Genomic DNA, 18,386 nt, shown 5'->3' on the forward strand with positions numbered 1-18,386 from the left:
CAAAAGCCGGCGGGGCCAGCACAGCCCACAGCTGTTCTCCATTATCCCCCGCAACCCTCAGATGCCAGCCGGCAGCTGCCCGGAGCCAGCTCTAAATGGAGCGGTGCAAGCCAGAGCCTGCCAGCTCAAAGGGCTGCCAGCCACCGGTCCGGCAACATGGCCCCATGGCCACTGCACTGGCCCCAGTTGGGCAGGACAGGCAGCTCCTCGCCCTGCCAGAGCCCGTCCTGCCAGGACAGCCAGGCTGGGAGCAGCTCATGAGAGCATCCGCAGAGATATCTTTGGGAGAAAAAAAAGGAGGGATTTGCTGCTCCCCACTGGACTCCCTCCTCCATCCCTGTTTGTCAGGTCCGCTCTCCTCCTTGCTGCCCTGGGCACGGAGCAAGTGGAGCCCGGAGGAGCGAGACTCCCAGAGCAGTACAGCCTTGGGACTACACACAAACACCACTCATTTATTCCAGCTTCCACCACATCATGACCAAAGGGGCTCAGCTAATGTTCTGGGGATCCTTATTTAATAAGCTGCCACTGCAAGATCAAAGCAGCCGAGTTATCCCATTGATTAGTGCATCAAAATTTCTTTACAGCGCACATGTCATCAGGGTCTTCCAGCCTTTCGTCCCCTGCGTGCTCCTTCCTCCCTGCCTGTACCCGCACTGAGCGGGCAGGGGCTGCTCCCTGCCCTCCCCAGGGGAGGGCATTGAATGAATTCCCTCATGGGAACGAATTCCCACTTCCAAGAAAACACCAGGGCTGCCGCAGTCATTTGTTTCGAGGGAGCCTAGACTGACCCAGGAGCTCCAGCCCCAGGCTCTGCCAAATGGACAGCATTCACAATCTCAGCGTGTTTTACCTGATTGCCAGCCCCACCAGCACTAAAAAGGGTCAGAAAGTATGTGTTTTCTCTCTAAGATTGTTGATTTTTCTCAACTGAAAATTTTAGCAACTTCTAACTTAAATGTTTTTCAGATTCCAGCAATCCAAACCAAAAGAGCGAGGAACTGCACTATCTGTTTTGTGATATTTTTTTCCCCAGTTAAAAAACAAAAGCAGGATTTTTTATTTTTTTTATTTTTTAGGAAATGAAAGCAGGCAGATTTCTTATAATATTGCATTTGGTCAGAAGCCAAATTATTCACCAAGATTTAAGGCAGAAGCCTTTTTCTCCCAGCCTTCTGGGTCTCTCAAGTTGACATTCACAGATCTGAGGTTCAGGAGAAACAAGAGATGGCGCAGGGAGCTGTGAGGGCTGCAGCACCCGCGTCCCCCATGTCTGCACCAAAGGCTGCTGAGGGCAGGCAGGCAGATGGCTCTCTCTCCCTTTCTAATTCTCCACTTCCTTTTTTTCTTTCCTAGTGAGATAACGACCCAAAAACTTGGACTCAGAAAGCCAACGGGCTCTGGCTCGCACCAGCATAAGCTGAAAAAAATGCACCTCCTCCATAAGGACGGAGGGTTTCTGTATCTCAGGCTTTATATGTAAATTGGACGTTTTACTTAAATATTTTTCAGTTTTCAAGATAAGCCTATTTCACATTCCACTGAAATGACGATAAACTCTGAGCAAAGCCTGATTGAATCAGATGATTTTAAAGCCTGGCTCCCTGCCGGCTGATTTCAAGCGTTTGGATGGGAGTCAAAGCCTTCCTGCTCCATGCGGCAGCAGATCAATTGAACAAGAAGCTACCATTTTCCACAGTCGTTTTGCAGATTAAAGTCACACTTCATTTTTCCCTTTCTGTGTTTGTAAGCTGTTGAGATAAGGATTTCCCTCAAGGTCAGACTGAAGAGACCATTAATTCCTCTTTCCTGGCCAGCTATCTGAGTCATACCCATCGCTGGGACTGACGTCCTGCCATCCCAACTCTGCTCCTCTTGAGGGGATCCCTGCAAGCCACGGCCCTGCTTGCTTCAGCCCCAAGGACCCGAGAAGCCCTGGAGAAAGCAGTCTGCTGCCCAAGAGATGCTTTCTCCTTGGAGCTACTGAAAGTGCACGCTCCCTCTTACCCTAATAGGGCATGAAAGTGCGTAAGGAAATTCATCTGAGGCGGGTGGAAAACAGATAAAGCCGTGCGCACCCTCCTCTGGAGTCAAAACGCATCTCAGCGTAACAAGCACAGTGGGCCAAAAATGTGTCAGCGCTGGAGCCGCAGCCAGCCTGGGCTGGGGATGAGGCCGTTCCGGGAAAGCGCTGAGGGAAAGGGGTGAAGGCATCACACCATCACTCGTTCCATGGCACCCCACCCGGCCAGCCCACAGAGCCCCACATGTGGGATGGACACATCATGTGGGTACTGCAGCCGGGGCAGGTGCCTGATCCTGGCGCTGGACCCTAAGCCTGGGGCTCGCTGTCCCCATGGACACACGGGACCAGGAACGGAGAGGGGTGCACCTGAACCCTGCAGCCTGCTCCCCGCACGGCTCCAGCAGCCAGGACAGCAAGGGTGAACTAGAAGGAGGGATAAGCTCATGAGCCTTTTGGGGTGGGATGAGGTTCGAAACAGGCAACGCTTCTACAGAGCTGGAGACTGCTGCTCTAGGGCAGCAAAACCCCCAAAACCCATCACAAGCAAGCCCAAACCAGCCCTGCTCGGTCCCAATCACGAGGCTGTAAAGACCAAGCCCTGGCTCTGGGACAGGAGCTAGGTGTCCCCAACTGAAGACGTGAGTGACACAAAGTCCCTGAGCTCCTGATCCAGGGTGAGGAATAGCTCAGGTGGAAGTACTCCTCTTACCCAAACCATGCATGGTGACAACACAACGCCATGGCACAAGGCAGCTGGGGGCTTTCTTGCTTCAGGAGCTTTGAGGGAAACGCAAGCTGAAGTGGTCCTGGCTGTGGTGGCACAGGCTAGGCAGGTTTCCCCTTGTTATCCCCTGGACACTGACCTCAATTTGTGCCAAGAAGCCACGTAGAGGAGGTCACACCCGCTCAGGAGCTGCAAGGGAAACAGGTCTTTATTCGCCTGGTTTCCTGGGAAGGTGCAAGTGCTGCTGGCACTAGTGCCGCAGAGAAAGCAGGAGAGTCCCGGCCCCGGGCTTTGGTTGGTGTGGAAACAGACGCCAGCGACTGGATTTCTATTAACCAAGAGTGAATTAAACAAGATTATCCTTTTTATAAACACACCTAGCTCTGTGAGAAACATCTCTGCTGGGAGAGCAGGACCAAGAAGCATCCCCTCACCGCTGCGTCCTGGCACCAGTGTCCTGGCACCCAGCTACGCCAGCATCCACGGGGCTGCCCTCACTTCTCCCTGCTCACGCGCACACTGGCTCTCTCCGAGCCCTGCCTGTGGAAGTGGTGAGATGCTCATTCCCACTATGGGGGATGTGGGGCAGCCAGCATACTTGACCATCGAGGACCTGTCCTCAGCTCCCCCCGTTTAACCACCTCCAGGTGTGGCTGTGCCTTGCTCGGCATAAGCCTCCCCCTGCACCCCACGAGGAGTCTGGGGGGGATTTTAATGAAGCTGGGGCAGACCTGTCCCCCACCTTCACCTGCACACACCTGTCTTTTAAGCCTCCTAAGAGGTCAGGCTGCGGCATCTTCAGTGTCTGATCATACAGCTACGGAAATGCTGCTCCCAGTTCCTGTGTTTCTCCCTGGCAACTCCCGCTCAGAGGCAAATTGCAGCCAATAGCCCACCCTGGGCCAGGACAAGGTCTGCCCATCTCCCACCCGTTGCTGCCTCCTCGTTACACACCCATCCATCACTGGGTGTGCGCAGACCTGGAGCAAAGACGTCGTGAAGCTGGAATAGCAGAGGAGGATCCGCTGCTCTCCCGAGAAGGGACCCTGCCTGGCCGGGACTGCCTTGAGCCACCGCTGCTGCCTGCTCTCACAGCGTGGCCGTGAGCATCCCGTCCTCCAGCCTCAGACATAAAGGTCTGGGAACGCACTGGTCTCCTGATGTGTCTAACGCCTGTGCTTCTGGCTAAAAGCCTGAGGAAAGCAGAAAGCAAAGGGTACTTAAAAAAAAAAGAAGCTAAAACTCTTTCAGAGCAAACCCCGAGTCTGATTTGACAGACCTGAAAAATCGCAGGTCCAAACTCTCTGGCCTTGGGGAAGCCGAGCTGCGCCATCGGCCCTAGGATGGCTGAGGCCACCGTGGCCATCAGGCCAGCTGAGTCCTGCCCTGGGCGCACGCTGTGCCTCACCGAAGACATGCATTAGGAAGACACGGCTTTGGCATGGCAGCATAAACCCCCGAGAGCGCCGGGGATGGAGGGCAGGGCTGCTCGCCGGGGCAGAGCTGTGCCAAATAAAGCACCTTATCGCTGTAAGCGCGCGGCCGAGCTCCAGCAGCGTGGGCTGCCGCGGACCTCAGCTCTCAGCTGTCGCGCTCGGGCAGTGCTGATAAAGCCCTGCTCTGCCTGCCCTTATTTAGTCAGGAGGCTCTGCTGACTCCAGCGATTTCAGGACGTCATTTGCACCACAGACCCGCGTTCCCCGAGGAGACGCTGGCTGCCGCCGGCCACGCGGGCTGAAACGCTGAGCGCAGGGAGACAGCGGCAGCGCTGCTAGGAAGGCAGCTGGGCAGAGGAGGCTTGGAAAGTGATATAGGAGCCGTCAAGCACTCTTGTTATTTGAAGAGAGAGCTAAGACGTGCCCCGAAGACATGGGTACAGACAGAAAAACAACTTAGGCTTCAAAACCAGGCAGCAGCTCACACTACAAATGATGCCCATGTGTTGGTGCCGGGGAAGCTGCACCAGTGTGATTTCTGATGCCGAGCGCTCACCACGGCGCTTTAACACAGCCCAGGCTCACCGTGATGAGTAAATCCTACTTTAACAGGAATTAATGCCCAACATTTCAGAACGCAGTTTCGAAATTCTTACAGATATCTATGCAAGCAGCAGTATTGCAGGACCTCTACAGATATAACATTAAAAATAAATCCAAAATGTATTCATTTTTGGTTGTAGTCTCCAGGCATAATGCACCCAGCTGCTCAGAGGCTCCAGCATCTGAAGATAAACAGGTGAAGCACATCAGCCATTATTGCCCCTCCTGCCTTGTGCTCCTGTTGATCCCAGGACACCTGGCAGATATATCTGAGGTGTTGCTAACAAGATGTACGCCCACCAAACGATCTCAGAGCGTGGCCAGACCCGTGCCTTGCAGGATGCATGGCCAAGTCCCTCCATTGATTTTTGTCCAAAGCACTGAGAAGCACAACTGTGTGCAGAGGCAGACCATGGCAGACACTGTTGCACTGGGATAGCGATGGAATTTGCAGTATTTACACTCATTTTGTTCCTTGAAAGCGCCAGTGAGAAGGAAATCCCGCGTATGAGCTGCCCAGCTACTGAATGCACAGCTTTTGAAAAATCAAAGCTTGCCCCCGCAGCCGGTCCTGCCTTTCCTCTTGCTTGTTATTTTATTTTATTTCAACCTATTCTGAAAAGACAAAAGCTGACTGCTTCTACGCTCCTTCTCCCTGCGTTCAGTGGGACCACCCTCCCCCTGTGACAGGTAAGCACACACCGCACAGGCAGCACCCCTGGGTGCTGCTGTTCCCTAAGCACCCAGGGGTGCAGAGCACCCTGTTCGGCACCAACCCAAAAAACTCCAGGGCAGCCATCACACACCTCAGGATGCCTTTTAACTTGCTTGCTCATGGCTTGGGGGTGGCTGTCCCCTCCTCGCAGGGGCTGGCAGGGGACAGACCTGCTGGCTGTCCTCGAGCTCGCTTCTCTACTTAAGCACAGGGGAGATGACATCCCGGCTGTGATCCCAGGACCTCGCTGCCTTTCCCACTCACCCCAGCATTTTTTTTGAAGGAGCCCGCAGACGGGCCAGAGGGTGGGAAAGGGGAAGGCTGGAGGGATGAGGCGGGTGCCTTCACATGGCACAGCAGGAACAGCCGCATTCCAGCTGTGACGGGAATCCCTTGGGATCACAGCAAGGCAAGTCCCAGGGCACCAGCAGTGCAGGGCCTGGCTAACGAACATCATATAGTGCGTTAACCCCTATATCCATCTGTGGTTACCCCTGGGCAGGAGTAAAGCGATCTCCACCTGCTGCCACAGACTGTGCTTCAGGATGACTTTTCTCCCGAGTGACGGCAGTCTGGGTGAGGATTCATCCTGCTTTAACTTCCATTAGCTCCATCCTATTAGCTGATCCCCAGTGCTGCTGAGAGATGTGCCCTGGGTTTCTGCCTGACCTCTGAGCATCACCAAGGGGCTTGGCCTGGGGCGAGTGGGCAGCTGGCTGAGCCGCGATGGGCTGTTCAGGACAGCCTGACCCCGTGCCAAATGATTTTCAGCAAAATAATGAAAAAGAAAAAATAATTAAAAATTGCTGTTCCCTCAGCCGGCGACGAGGCAATGCCAGCTCTGTCCTCAGCCTCTTGCACAAAGGGGAAAGCAGCTGGATTGCCGACCCAGGAGGATTTGGGAGGGAGCTGAGGAGGCCAGGGCAGGACAAGCAGTGGGCAGGCAATATCTGGCACTGCCCGCAGCACCAGCTGGAACGCCCAAACCGAGCAGGCAGGGCAGGGCAGGAGCCGCAAAGCAGCCCGGTGCTTCAGCCGCCCTCGGAGCAGAGTGTGGGACGAGGAAGGTTTGCTGACTGTAGCCGACCATCGTCCCCAACTGCCACTGCTCTCCTCCCCATCTCCGCGGGGCAGATGACAGGCAGGGCGTCCATCGGCACTGCCACGCTGCCGGCAGCCCCCTGCCCACGCACCCCCGGAGCTCCGGCACGTGCCTGGGATTCCTACGGTGCAACTGGCCAAGGCAGCTTCCAGCACTTGGGCTTGTTTTCCTCAGGATTTCTATCCCTAAAGAGCCTTTTATGGTGCAAAAGAGTGAAATCTGGTCTGGTCCTGACATTTTGCCCCCAGGCAGCGGAAAGCTGGATATGACGGTGGTTTATCTCTGCAAGGGGCTCCCCCGAGTGCCAGAAGCAAATGAAACATCCATATACAACAGCGCAGGTATGCAGAGGGAGTCGGGCACCTGCACAGTATGGCTGCTGCATGCTGCTAATTAGTTCCTAGCAATAATCTTACATACACATATGTCACATCTTCCCCCAAAAAGGGCATGTGTAGCCTCAAAGCCATTTCTTTGGGTAAGGTACACACTGCCATCCAAGCAGAAATACAAATGCTCCAGCTGGAAAACTCCACCTCGCAGTTACAAGCCAGGGCAATGCTAATGATAGTACAGCCCTTTCATAAACCAAAATAATCGATTTTCACAATCTGTCTGGAATTACCCTCTGTCCTGGGTGTGGAAACTGAGGCAAGGTTCAAGGCCAAAGAGAAAGTTGGGGGCAGAGTTGGAATTTAACCTAAGGACCCTCTCGAGGCAAAATTACCTATATTTACTCTTCACCCCAAAGCTGAGCTGAAAGGAGGAGGAAAGAGAGCGTGAGTCAGATTTTCAAAAGGCAGCAGGTAGAGAGTGTCTCTGCCCAGAGCAACACGCGCCAGGAGTAAATGCTGATGGAAACGGTGAGTTATAGTTTACAGGACGGAGGAGCCCGAATTCTCCTCCTTGCAGCGGGTCCGGCTCAGCCGCAGGGATGGGGCCAGGGGCACCGTGCTGCCGGGGAATGTGGCGTTCTCTTCCCCGGCCGCAACAGCCGCACTACCGCAGGGTCTGTGAGGGGAAGACTCCCTGGAGGAAACCGGCTTTAACATCTTATTTCCTCCAGCTCTGAGGTTTCCTTAATAGGAAATTATTCCCAAGCCGCGCTGGGGAGGGATGCAGTCCCCCGTCAGGGCAGCGGGCGCATTCCAGCCCCTGATGGAAAACACTGCAGAACCGCTTTTGATCCAAAGTGTAAATAGTGTATAATAAAAAGAAGCTTGTGTAAACCGGCCAAGCTCTCGGGGAGCAGCTTTTGCAGCTCCAGTCTCCTTATTTACAGGCACCCAGCGCCACGGCCGCACGCTTTCCCCGGGCATGGTGAAGCCGGTGTCAGGCTGAGCCTGCTGTGCCGGGAGGCTCCGGTGGGCCCCATGCCGCCCCAGACTGTTATTTTTATCCCAGCCGGCCCTGCACGGAGTTTCGCTTGCAATCCCGCCGGTTTTCCTCTGCCGGTCTCCGAGGCAACTGGGTTTTGCTAAAAAACAAATCACACTCCCCGCAAAACTTTGGAGGAGAAACAGACGCCGGGAGAGCAAAGCCGGGGTTTCTCAGAAGGGAGGTTTGGGGCTTGGGAACAGGCGCCCTCCCCGCTGCCGTTATTTCCCAACACCGCTTGGAAATGAAGTAACTTTGATAATTAAACTGCACTAAAAACGAGCAAAGCAGGACAGCCCTGGAGTCCCAGCCACTGCCCAGCAGCTAAGCAAAGCGAGGTTTCAACGGAGAGGCAAGGTGAAACCCCCAGATCTGTCACAACCATGTTTTTCCTGGAGGAAGAGGAGAGGAGCGAAGGCTCCGACCCTGCCTGGCAACCTCTGGTCTCTGCCAGGCATCTCCGGGACCGGCAGGAACGCTGTGGGAGGAGGAGCGCGGTGCCGGCACAGCTCGGGTGCAGGCAGGGACATGAGCAGAAGGTGGTTTTACCCCTGCCCTTCCTGGGCAGATCCCAAAGCCCCTCTTATCTCCTCCCTCCTCCACCCCGGGAGGGATGATGGAGCAATTAGCACTTTCCTCTCCGCTAATTTCTGACGCAGCTAATTCTGAGCGGAGCCCACCTGTCTGGTCCCAACACACCAGGCGGTGTTGGGGTCATGCAATGCCCGGCAGTGCCCGTGTGTCTGCCAGCAGAAGAGACACCAGTGCAACGAGAGACTGCCATGTGCTTGCAGCAGCCCCTCGCACGCCCCCGTGGCACGCATCCCCCGGCACGCTGCCGCTCGCTCCCCGCTGTCTGCCACAGCCCCCTTCCCACCCTGGGGACCAGCTGGGACAGGACTGGGAGGACCAAAGTGGGCAAACCCAGCTCAACCCTCCCCAGTTCCTCCTTTCCCGGCAGCCTAAAGCATCGCGGGCTGCAGGATGTGGCTGTGTGCCGTGGGATCAGGCTTAGCCATCCCACGTGGGCTCAGCCACCCACCGTGGCTCCAGCTGCCATCTCCCTCATGGCAGAAACGCTCGCTCAAAACCTGGCCAAGGGCAGCTGGGTCCTTGGGGGGAGACGGGGCCCCCCAAGGCAACACTCTCCTCAGCTTGGTACCCACTGTAGGTTCTGCCTCCCAGCCCGCAGCATCCCAGCACAGCAGTGTTGTTCCAGAGAGCCCATGACACTGAGCCACTAAAATTAAGCAACAGCCCTAATGCGTCCCATAAATTCCTCACAGAGCCACACTGGAGTCTCCAGGGTTGAGCGGTACTCTGCTGCAGACCCAATTCATCTGGGACACGTCCCGCTGGCTGCTCACGAGCCTGTTGGATTTACCATAGCCAAATCCCACTATTTCTCACCCTGCCCTGTTAAGGACATCCAGCAGCCTGGCACTGCACCAGGGTGCTCCCCATCCCACTGGCTCATGCTCCCCATCCCGTTGAGTACCGGGACTGGCACCAGACCCTGCTGTCCAGGGAGGGGGGCAAGAAAGAAGACGAGTCCTGAACAACCCCGAGCTGCCACGAGGGCCTTCAGCTCTCCATCCAATGATCCACCAGCATTTAGTACAAAGAATTAAATAGAAATTGTGAAGAGCTGTGTTTGACCCCAGTGCTGGTGCACAGCGAGGAGGAACGCAGCACTGCTCCAGAGGGACACATGGGATGGGGACCACCACCACCACCATGGGGACCTGTGCATTGAAGCCCTGACTGCCTACCTGGATGCCGCGATCTCTGACTTCTGCCGGGCGATGGCTGCAGCCCTCTGAGCCCCCTCCACGCTCCTGTCCACCTTCTGCCGGATCTTGGCGCTCTTGAGAGGTATCACGCGCTTCTTCATGCCCTTGACAAGGACGTTGTGGCGGTACTTGCCCTCCTCCTTCTTGCCGTCGGGCAGCGTGGTGCAGCCATAGCCGTGCCGCAGGTTGTCCAGCCACTCGCCCTCATACTTCAGCCCACTGGAGCGCTCGCTGACTCCAAAGCCGGCGCGCTTATCATTCTTCCACTCGCCCATGTAGATCTCGGTGGTGGTGGCATCGATGTCAGACTCAAAGGGGGGGTACTCTTCGCCCTCGGCGCCCTCGCCCAGGCTGACGGTGGAGGTGGCGTCGCTGGCGGCCGAGCTGATCCCGCTCTCGCTCTTGAGGAAGCTGACGCGGCTCTTCTGGCTGGCCAGGGACGACTTGGACTCGGACTTCTTCAGCTTCCCCAGCAAGGAGCCCCTGCGGAAGAGCCCCCCCTTCTTGGGCTTGCCGGCCTCCGCCTCCGTTGCTGTGCTCGCTGCGCAGGGAGGAGAGGGAGGTGCGCAGCGGGGAGCGGACCACGGAGGCCATGCCGTAGGGCACGCTCTGCCGCACCCCGTAGCCGTGCCGCATGCCGTTGGTGAACTGGCCCTGGTATGTGCCTGCAGGAGAGAAGAGGGACGGGATGAAAAGGCAGCTTGTCCCTGGGCGAGCCAGAAAAGGAAGGTGGGCTGCGGGGCAGCGCTGCCCTACAGCAGATGTACCCACCTTCCCTTGAAGAAAGGAGCCCCAACTCTAGTGCTCACCCACGTGCAAAAGCAGCCGTCCCCAGGGACTGGAGGGCAGAGGGGACATGCCCGAGAGCCACTGCTGGCAGGTGACAGCTCACTGGAAAGGAGCTGAGGCACCAGGGGACACTGGTGCAAACCCAAAGCCACCTAACGGAGGGGGTCTGGGTTTGCATGCAGAGCAGGAGGCAGCCCCCCGGGGCTGGAGTTCGGGCTGTGCGAAGGGCAGCAACAGTCCCAGCGGACATGCGAGCAGCGGTGGCACAGCTCTCCCTGGCTCGGTGACAGTTCCTTTCAGCCCATTTTGTGGTTTGTCACTCACAGGCTGCCAGGACCGGCTCTAGACCCCCGAGATGGGCGCCTGGCCGTGGCACAGGCTGCCCCTGTACCCGCAGCCGCATCTGCTTGGCCCTCACGTACAGCTTCTCCGTGGTCCCAAGACCACGTGGCTTGTGCCACGCTGCACAAAGCAAGAGATGGGTGAAAAAGGGAGGTGAGGAGCAGAGCAGCTCTGTGTGGGGTTCCTCCAGCTCTGCCCCAAAACCCACCACCCTACAACGCTCCTCCAGACCCAGCTCAAGAGGGCACACCATGTCATATGATGGGGGGACACAGAGAGGACTGTGCTTACCATGGCAGGGCTGCACCCCGGGTATGAGACCCTGCTAAAAGCCAGCAGGACCTTGGCAGTGACACCTTGAAGGACTGGGAAAAGCACGCTGCTCCTCTCCAGGCTCCTTCCAGGTCTGCACCTTTCCAGGCTCCAGAAGAGTGAACTGGAGACCACCGCTCTGATTTTTCTCATCTCAGGATGTCAAGAGACTTAAAGTAGAAGCATCAAAGCCCCCTACATGGGGGTTTCAGGTCCTAGAAGGGCAGGAGGGCTGATGGTACACCCTTCGCCTACAGCACCCACACTCACACGCCAGCACGGAGGGCTGCGAGGGTCAGCGCACCCCCGCTGATCCCTGTGGGGTGGGATGGGACTGGATGAGATGAGCCATCTCCCCAGCTTGGCTGTCCTCGCTCTGTAGATACAGTTGCCTCAGAAACGGGCAAACCGCCCAAAACAAAAGCAGCATTCAGCTCTGCTCCTGGCGTTACAGGACCTGGAACAGCCCACCTCATCCCAAACCAGCATCCTGCAGGGCAGAGGCTGCCGGCAGCCCCCCAGCCCGGGGCTCGGGCAGAGGGTGCTGGGGGAGCACCAACGCCCTTGGAAAGGCCACCCCACTCCTTTATTCTCCTGGGTCCTGCTTCATGCAAGCAAAGGGTGAGCCGTGCTGGGGGCATCTTCACAGGCATCTGTCCTAAACCTGGTTTTCATTAAGCAGTGACCTACAAGGAGGCACCAAATTTGGGGAGAAAGAGCATTCCTAGGGTCTTGGGGAGTCTCAGCAGGGCCAGGCTGAGACGGAAGGGGGTGACCTGTCTTCAAGGCATTCATCTCCCCCCTCAGAGGCTGTCACTGAGACCAGGGATGACGCTGCTCCCCAGGGAGCAAATCCAGTTCCTTCTTTGGCCATTGTGGGAGTGCATATTTTACAGTCTCCCAGGCCACTTCTGCAGCATAATCTCTCCTCCCAAGCTTCAGGTTTCGTTGAAATCCTCTTTGGACCCGCCTGTGGGGTGTTAACTTACAGCGCTGGGGGCCAGGAAAGACAAGAAGTGCCCGAGCGGGCAGCAGCTGCCGCCCCGGGGTGAGCTGCCCCCCGCCAGCCCCTGCCCACCCTGCGGCACACGGGATTTCGGGCTCCCTGCAGCAGTTGGCCTCCCCTACTGAAAAAAGCGGGGGTTCAGGTAGGGCAGAGCATCTGCGGGCTGTGGCCAGGCACGGGGAGCAGTTTGCCGGGACAAAGGGCCATTGCCCAGTTTCTTGGCAGAGCCTGAAGCTCCATTCGGAAAAATATGGGGGGCAGCGTGGGTTAGGGGTTTGGGCATGAGCTGGGAGCCAAGGACCATCGTTGGAGATGTCCAGGTGTCTGAGTAAGCTCCTCACCCTGCTGTGCTCCCAAATCCCTCTCCATAAAACGGTGGCAAGCCTTCCTAGCAAAAAATGAAGTTATGGAGATGCTCCCATATCCCTCCCCACTGAGAGCTGGTGAAGTGGGTGCTCCATCGCCGCCTGCCTGGCCAGTGAGCAGGGCTGACACACGATCGGGGTGACATTGGAGACCTCCTAGGACAGGACAGCCTTGCACATAGCAGGCAGCAGGCTGCAGCTGGTAGTGCCACCGTGTTAACCCCATGGAAGAGGAACTCTGGAAAAGTCTCACAGGTTTAGGGGGGCTCAGCCATTCCTCGGGGAGCAGATCAGAGCAGCTGCTGCCCTCCAGCAAGTCCCAAGCCCTCTCCATCCCCCTGAGCAGCAGCAGGGCCACCTGCATAGGAAAAGCCACATGGCACAGTGGGTCTTCAGGGAGCAGAGATTGGGGCGCCACTTCTCGAGGCCACACATGCCTACCCTTAACGTCAAGTTTCACACCAGCTCTTTCGCCCGGTCTCAGCTGCCTGATTTCAGCCCATACTGCATAAGCATCATCCCTCTGGCACGTGCTGTGACCAAACCTGTCAACCACATCTGGCTTAATGGAGGGTACCGACACACCGCGGCTGCCCAATGACCGCAGCGGTGAGCGGGCACCACCATGTCCCTGCCACGCCATGATTCAGTGCCCGGCTGAGGCTCTGCGCCAGGACAGAGCCATGAACCACCCCTGGAGCGGAGCCAGAGGCTGCTGAGAGCAGCTGGAGGCGCCGATGGCCATGCGTCGGGGAACGCCAGGTTTGAGTGGAGCCAAGCCCTGGACCAACACGTCCCAGTGCAGCCAGTTCAAGAGAGAAAAGGGGCTGTAGAAACCCCCTCTGCACCGTGGGGTCAGCTCAGCAGGGCTGCACATCCCTGAGCCATTGCTACTCCCCAAATATCAAAGCAGCCTGGCCAAGGGGGGACAGCCAGGACACAAAGCGGCCAGCCAGGCAGCCACGCACTCACACGCATCTGACATTCTGGAAAAAAATACTAAAGATGCAGTGGACGTGGAAAAAAAAAAAAAAAAGAATCTCTATTTAGGATGAAAATGAGATAAGCCCCACTTCCCTGCCTCCCCAGCCCCACCTGAATCACTAGGGCGGTGGGACAGAGCCACCTAACCCCATCAGGGTGCCATTACTGGGGGACAGGACCCCAATAATCCTTTATTGCCTGCATTTTTTCTTGTCATAATGACAAAAGCCACTGGTTCCTCTGTGACCCCCAGGTACGCAGTTCATCACCTCTGCCCATCCCCGACCAAAGCGGGGCGGTGGCCCTGCCTGAGTATCTTCATAGAATGGGACGGATCAAATTGTGAGATTGATAAAAAGGGTAACTCTGCAGCCTTCACCTCCAAACACACCGCCGGGGCGGCAGCACCCTCCAGTTCACCCTGGCAGCAGGACAGAGAGGTGCCCAGCTGCATCAAAGGCAAAAGCTTCAGCTCCTGGTGCACGCCCGGCCCGGCAGCGAGAGCCTGCTGTCAGCAGCATCACATCTCCCCTTCCCAGCCCGCCTGACAGCTCTAGTATAATTAGTGATGAATGTAAATAATACAAACAACCAGGTAAATAATGCAAACAAATTATATCACTGCCCTATGATCCTCTGCTGTTACCCAGATACTGTGCTGACAGACGTGTTAGAAGAACTCAGTGTAAAAGGCCAGGGACATTAAATCAATGCACTGCGTCACGTGCGAGACAGAGCAGCAACAACCTAGTGCTTTTTTTTGGTGCCAACAGTACTATCTGATGGTTTCTGTTGGAAAAGAAAGGGGGGGGACACACAACCCAAAGAGAGGGGGAAAAAAATTCACAGCGTTAATTCATGGGTCAAATTCAGCCACGCAGGAGCTTTGCTACAGAGGCAGCAGACACAAGCCAGCACCATCTCGGCTCACCCAGAGCCCCTTCCTGCTCCCCCAGCCACAGTCCCACGGGTGCTGCTCCTTCTGCCCCAGCCCAGGCCCCTTCCCACTGCGCCTTCCCTGCCCCAGGCACCTGAGGAGCCAGCGCTCCTCCCCATCACCCCATTTCATCTGTCCCAGTAAACCACACTTCTGCATTTCTTTTCCCCTTTCTTGTGGTCTGGTGATCACTGAATGGTCTAATCATTTCCGCACACGGTTAATCGACATTGCTGTTTTCTCTTAGCTCCCTAGAGACCAAATTGCAGCGTCAAAAATAAGTTGGTTTTAGGCTGCTTCAGTTGCAAGTGAGTTTCTCCCCCCCCATATAGATACGTAAACAGTTATTTGTATAGCAAAGCCTGGCTTTGGCCAGATCCTGCATACGCACTACCATTCTGCAGTAGCCGTGAGATTGTTTATTTTGCAGTGAGACTTGACTGGGTCAAGTACTTGGAGTCAAAAGCACACAAGCATCCAAAAAAACGAGGCCTTCCTTACAGCGGAGACAAACCTTACAGGTGGAAGCCAAATAACTCAGTGTTTACTCATAGCTTCGGTTGCAAACGGATGGGTTACTTCGTGCCGTGCCTTCCACAGCCCAAATCACCGTCTGCTTTAGCTCGCGCATCCTGCCCCGATAAAGGGCTCCGAGCTCTTTGCGGGTGACGGCGGCAGACACACACGTATATTCAGTGTGGATATGCAAGGAAATATATCATAGTGTTTCTGTCTCTGCCCGGTCACAGCAGGAGCTCTGAACCCCTTGGCTGATTTCAGGCAATGCTACAGAAGGCGAGCTAGTTAAGCCATCAGTCTCCCGCAGTTTTCACAAAAACGGGCACTTGGTAGCTGAGAGAAAAAGCAAACCACTCACATGGTGCCTGGGCTAAACCATACCATGGGTCCACTTCTTATTAGACCCTAAAATCTATACATGATTTCCAAAAGCTTCACTGCAGATTTGGGCTTTATTTAGCCACCAATCTCAGCCAGCCACAAGATAAAATATACTTACAGGATTGTCTGTCATTTGTAAGTGTATTTTAAAGTATAAAGTTTTCAAGTGTGTGTGCATATATATAAAAAAAAAATTTATAAAAAGTTAATTTAAAGTTTATTTTAAAACATTACAATCAGCTACATCTCCCTGAAATCCACAGGCAGCCCAACCATGACCTGAAGCTTCTAACGACCTGGCAAGAGCTGTGCGTTCCCAGAGCCCTCTTCTTCGCGTGGCCGGCTTCCAGGGGGCTTGGGAATCACGTCCCCTACTTGAGGGATGGCAGATTTCCAAAGCCCTTCCAGATGTTTATCTTGGCAACCTCAAATTCAAATATTAACAGGTCCAATTAGCAGCCTGGTCACATCTGGATCTTGCAGACGGTTACCGTGTACAGGTGAGGAGACAAAACAGGAGTGGGACCTGCAAGTCCTACAGATGTGACATTGGCTGGTGATTCCCACTTTGGCTTTGGACACAGCTTTCTACACATCCCTCCAACACCAGAGAATCTCACGTGTTGGATGAACAGCTCAGACCAGGCAGGATGTGATGGCCCAAGGCAAGGAGGGACGCTGGACACCAGCCCTCGTGAGCTGGGTCTGGCCGGGTCTCGGGGGGCTCAGCTCAGCGCTGCCCAGGGTGGCTTTGGCAGGGCACATCTTCACTGGTCAAGGCTAAACTGCCAGCCTCGGGCAGCACCAGGGATCACGCAGACGGCACATTCTTGGGTGTGGGACAACGCCCCGGGGAGCACTATGCTGACAGAAGCAATATATTATATATCCTTACAGGAGAAAATCTTGACTCATCTTTCCCCCTCTTCTGTCCCAAGTTTTCAGTCCAAGATCTAATCAAATTCAAACTCCTGCATCAAATTTTGCCTCTCAAAACTCTCCTCCACAACATTAACTTGAACGTCGGTAGCCCTGCACCCTTTCTAAGGTGCATTTTTAGGAATCAGCGAGGAAGTGGCCAAGCAAATTCATAGGAGACCTTGACATCTCCAGAATGAAAGTCCCAACGACAGCCACTGCTGACAGTTATCTGAACACTGCTCATTATCCATCAGAGCACACCTCACACGGAACCTACACATCTTATGGCCACACGTGAAGGTACTGCAATGCACGAGTACACACGTATGCGGTCGCCTGAACTCTTGCTGCCGCTGTGCAACCTGCACATCTCAGCGTTTAACTGTTCCACGGGCAGAGCGGGGAGAAAACTTAGGGACCTGGAAGGATGTATCAGTTCAGAGGGCACAATAAAAATCAGTCAACTTCAAGACTACATTCCCAGGCTTAAAGTTAGCCATGTGCCCAGGCAACTCATTGAGAAATGTCTATGTAAAAGCATAACCCCGACAGCCGGTCTTGAATGAGTCCATTTTTCTAATCTCTGTAAATCCGATGCTTTTCATTCTGAAGATTTGTACCGTTACCATTATTTTTCTTTACAAACGAACTCCATTGCCTGTCCTAGATAAATATAGATGCAATTCTGATCCATATTTTGAAGGGTATTTCTTTCAAATCACCCTCTCTATTTAGCTATCCTAAATATGGCAGCCTGGAACATTACAGTACCAAAGAGCTACAGAATTACTTGCACAGAGATTCTTGCAATGTTTCTAACCCCAAAATTGCCGATAATGCAAGAACACAATTAGACTGAGCATTTACAGAGCACAACGAACATCTGACTACACGGTGCATTTGTGTACTAGCAGGGGTCGAGAGCTTCCAAGTAATTGAAGGGATTTATTTTAGGGAAAGGCGTGTGACTACGTATTTGAAACAGCTTAGATGAACTCAACCAAAATGGTTCAGCAAAGCAGATGTCCAGGCAGCCCGTCAGAGGCACGCAAACAGTGTTTAATGCACAGGCACAGAGCCCTACGATGCCATGGGCAGCTTATATCTGATGTGAAAACATTCACAACTGGCTGCCCAGTGAGCGAGCAAATGGCTCGCTGCGGTCGCACACCAGCGAGGAGTTTCTGATTGGGTTCGACAATGAACCACAATAACCAGTCCCTGGGGAACCAGGAGTCAACAGACTACACAGATCAAGTTGGTTGGTGTTAACTATTGATACAGGCACTCCAGAGCAGCTCCCGAGGGAGGGATGGTGGGGGCAATGCTCCGGCTGCTCCTCCCTCGTGTCCACAGACAGTGAGCTGCACACGCTGCGCCCGACAGCAGGGATCAGGGCATGCACACGCATTTACAAGGCGGCTGCGCCACGAGTCCCGCTTCTTGACTGAAGCGCCCCAATGGCTCATTGCAGACCACTGTCCCCGTCTGGATCTCACTAGTGGGGATAGGATCAGGTCACCCCTTCAGCAGGGACAACACACAGCCTTTGCCATCGCGGGCTGGGCATCATGCTGTTCATCACCCTCCCAGCCCCTCCGGAGTCCCCCTTACCTCCATCAGCGTATGTCTCGGTGCCATAGCCATCCTGCAGGCCATTATTCCAGGTACCTTCATACTTGGCTCCGCTGCTCATGCTCTGCCTCGCGCCATACCGTCCCTTAAAGCCATGGGTCCACTCGCCTCTGTAAACCCACCGTCCTTTGGTCTCGATTCCTAGGCCGTGCCTCTTGCCTTGGGACCAGTAGCCTTCGTAGGTGTTGCCACTGGGCCACGTGTATATGCCCACCACTTCGAAGCCGTAGTTCCAGGAGCCCGAGTACTCGCCCTGGCCCTTGGGGCCGGTGCAGATGCCATGCCCGTGGGCTTTGCCCCCTTCCCAGCCCCCGCAATAGGCACCTCCATCATCGAAATCAAACCTGCCGCCGCTCATGGTACCCTCCGGTGCCCCCTCAGCCGGGCAGCTCTCCCAGGGCCAGAGCTCCGGGGCGCGG

The 18,386-nt window shown here is 55.3% G+C and overlaps 1 protein-coding gene across 1 annotated transcript in view; it reads right to left on the reverse strand.

The window, feature by feature from the left end:
* JPH2 (junctophilin 2) overlaps window positions 1-18,325 on the reverse strand; it is a 29,919-nt gene extending 11,594 nt beyond the window's left edge. The window contains 3 exon segments of the mRNA XM_009890200.1: window positions 9,756-10,295; window positions 10,297-10,441; window positions 17,947-18,325. Coding sequence (XP_009888502.1) covers window positions 9,756-10,295; window positions 10,297-10,441; window positions 17,947-18,325 — 1,064 coding nt within the window.
* Window positions 18,326-18,386: the final 61 nt, after the last annotated feature.

The sequence above is a fragment of the Charadrius vociferus genome, unplaced genomic scaffold, assembly GCF_000708025.1.
Source record: "Charadrius vociferus isolate BGI_N301 unplaced genomic scaffold, ASM70802v2 scaffold280, whole genome shotgun sequence".
In the NCBI taxonomy this organism is placed as follows: domain Eukaryota; kingdom Metazoa; phylum Chordata; class Aves; order Charadriiformes; family Charadriidae; genus Charadrius; species Charadrius vociferus.